The sequence below is a fragment of the Phalaenopsis equestris genome, unplaced genomic scaffold (assembly GCF_001263595.1).
Source record: "Phalaenopsis equestris unplaced genomic scaffold, ASM126359v1 Scaffold196931, whole genome shotgun sequence".
NCBI lineage: Eukaryota > Viridiplantae > Streptophyta > Magnoliopsida > Asparagales > Orchidaceae > Phalaenopsis > Phalaenopsis equestris.
Window position 1 is genome coordinate 1 of NW_018216880.1, and position 1,727 is coordinate 1,727.

At 33.9% G+C, this 1,727-nt stretch overlaps 1 protein-coding gene across 1 annotated transcript; it reads right to left on the minus strand.

The window, feature by feature from the left end:
- Positions 1-10: 10 nt before the first annotated feature.
- LOC110035237 (pre-mRNA-processing-splicing factor 8A-like) lies at positions 11-1,505 on the minus strand (the record flags this gene model as incomplete). The annotated part of the gene is made up of 5 exons (XM_020739469.1): positions 1,491-1,505; positions 1,193-1,212; positions 965-1,088; positions 791-883; positions 11-401 (listed from the first exon to the last, which is right to left on the minus strand). Coding segments are annotated over exons 1-5 (643 nt in total), but the record flags the coding sequence as incomplete, so codon positions are not given.
- Positions 1,506-1,727: the final 222 nt, after the last annotated feature.

Here is a 1,727-nt window from a genome sequence, read left to right on the forward strand (position 1 = left end):
AGTAATATACCAGGTATGCACATATTCAATGCTTTCGCTGTGAAGAATGATTCCATGTCAAACAAGTAGAAATAGTTCCGATCAATTAAATCAGAAAGCAATTGCCCTGCTAATCTATGAAGAGTCGCCATTATTGGAAGAGAGAGATGCCATCTCCTGTAACTAGGACCATTAATAAGCTTAGTTTTTACAAGAGGTTTGTGGTCATAGAACCAAGTATATACAGCAGAATCCTCTTCTTCATCTAATTCCAGTTGGATAGCCTCCAGTGGATCAACATCCAACAGGTTATCAGCATAATCTAATGGAGGCTCTTCATCATCAAATGGAGGAAATCTCATTCTTTTGAAATGCCTTCGGTCTCTTTTTTCTCTTCGCATCATGATCCACATTGAGCCCCACTGGTTAAGAATACAAAACCAAAATTTATTCCAGGAATAAAAAAATAAAAAATGATCAAATAATAAGTAGTAAGTGTTCCTTCGTCTTAAATAACAGGCCAAAAGATGCATAGTATTGTGGACAATTTTACGAAGCACCATAGATGAAAGGCAAACAGAAAAGAATTTTAAGCAGCCAATATCCCAACTCAAGTTGGCTATCAAAATCGTTGATTCACATCAACCACAACGTTATCTTGATAGTTTGGGAAAAGATTTCTAATTTCCGGACAATGTAGCCTAATTCGACCATTAGACATAGATTTGACCCCATGCCCTTCAAATATGCAACGAAATACTGACTAAGTGAACGTAAGGCATATTAAAAGAATAGATAACAAGTGGCATACCTGTGCTAAATAGATCGGTTCAACAACCCATGGTATCTCATTGACAAATGTGATAGCACCAGTGATATGATAAAGTATTTTCACATTTCGAACCTAAATAAGAGATAAAAAAACCTTAAAAGAAACAGTAAAATTAAAAATATGAGTCCAACAATTAAGTGGGTAGAAGAAGACCTGTTCCCAGGGCATAGGCATATTCTCCAGAAGTTTATAGACTGCATGAGGGACAAATTTTAAAGCACCAAGATAAACACGCTTATCATGCCGGAATTTTTTCGATGTCATGTCACCATGATCTCTGTTTGGCATAACAGATAAATAACATTAGAAATTCATGTGATGCAATTTTATCCAATCCTATCATAATAATGCAATCAAAATAATCTATAATAAACATTATACAGGAGTAGCATTACAGTGTCCTGCATAACAACAAAAAATCATAAGTGAAGAAAAAAATTTACTAAAAACATGACAGTCAAATGCTTAAACAAATACTTCAAAACAATATGATTTTTTCTGGCTTTATTAGCTCAAGTACATAACAGATTAAAGCAAAAACGTTTTTCTTTTACTAATTCAGATAAGCTAATAACTTCTTTCGCATGCAAGCCTTAACTCATAGCTCTAAACAAGCTTAAGACTTCCTTAGGTATAGCTTTTCACATTTAAAATCATTTGAAAAACAGTTTCAGCTTACCTCAGAAACATGCATTACAAGTCTCATTCTACATGTACATCTTCATGAGCACACGGCCAAACTTATAAAGCGACTTCAATATGAGATCTTAATGATTTAATTTCATACAATACAGCAAGACTGCAACATCAATACTTTCTCAACAAATGAAGAGTAAATCTCAAAATACAATTCAGGAAGCTATAAAGATGACTGATCAAGCACAAAGTCAAGCCTAAATTCAAATCCAAAGTCAAG